General features: G+C 51.2%; 1 protein-coding gene across 1 annotated transcript in view; it reads left to right on the top strand.

The window, feature by feature from the left end:
• Positions 1-4: 4 nt before the first annotated feature.
• Positions 5-965, top strand: part of LOC103523909 (calphotin-like) — a gene marked incomplete at both ends in the record, with an annotated part of 10491 nt that continues 9530 nt past the window's right edge. Inside the window, one exon of the mRNA XM_026833154.1 lies at positions 5-950. Within this exon, the coding sequence (XP_026688955.1) occupies positions 5-950 (946 nt within the window). The remainder of the gene's footprint in view (positions 951-965) is intronic.

The following is a 965-nucleotide window of genomic DNA, read 5'->3' as shown; positions in this document are numbered from 1 at the left end:
TGTTGCTCCAGTACCAACTCCAGTCCCAGTACCTCAATTCTTGGTTGAAACTGTACCTGAAGTGATTTCCAAGCCAGAGTTCGTTGTCACCGAAGTCCCATCAGTTGTCGCCAAGCCAGAATTCAACATTGTGCCATCACCAACTGCTGTTGTCAAACCAGAATTCGTCTTCTCTGAAACTGTGGTGCCAGTGGCCAAGCCATCTTTCTTGATTGAAGAGCAAAACATCCCAGTGCCAAAACCCAGCTTCGTGATTGCTCCAGCTCCATCCGTCATCAACAAGCCTGAATTCATCGTACAGAATGTTGTTGAAACCGTCCCTGTCCCAGAATTCTCCGTTGTTGAAACCACCGAAGTGATCAACAAGCCAAGCTTCACCGTTGCTCCAGTTGTTACTCCAGTCGCTAAGCCTAACTTTGTTGTCGCACCAGCTCCAGTCACACTATCCAAGCCATCTTTCAACATTGAAGAATCAGTCTCTGTCGTGGCCAAACCATCCTTCTTGGTCGAAGAAGTCCCAGAATTCATCACCAAACCTGAATTCATTGTTGAAGAGGTTGTCGAAGTTGTGCCACAACCCACTGTTGTCATTGAGGAGGTCACTGAAGTCATCCAGAAACCAGAATTCGCCGTGGTACCAGCTCCAGAGGTTATTGCTAAACCATCCTTCACTGTTGCCCCAGCTCCAGTACCAATTGTCAAACCTTCCTTCAACGTGCAAACAGCCGTAGAAACCTTGGTCAAACCCGAATTCGTCGTCACTCCAGCTGTACAAAAGGTTGTCAAACCAAACTTCGTTGTTGTTCCTTGCTCCAAACCAGCCCTTCCCCTCCCCGCTCCTCTGCCTCTGCCAGCTCCCCTCCCTCTGCCAGCTCCTCTGCCCCTCCCCCTGCCAGCTCCACTTCCCCTCCCTCTGCCAGCTCCACTCCCCCTCCCTCTGCCATCTCCACGCCCCCTCCCCTCCC

The sequence above is a fragment of the Diaphorina citri genome, unplaced genomic scaffold, assembly GCF_000475195.1.
Source record: "Diaphorina citri unplaced genomic scaffold, Diaci psyllid genome assembly version 1.1 scaffold54385, whole genome shotgun sequence".
Taxonomy (NCBI): Eukaryota; Metazoa; Arthropoda; class Insecta; order Hemiptera; family Psyllidae; genus Diaphorina; species Diaphorina citri.
This window is presented reverse-complemented; position numbering and strand designations above follow the sequence as displayed.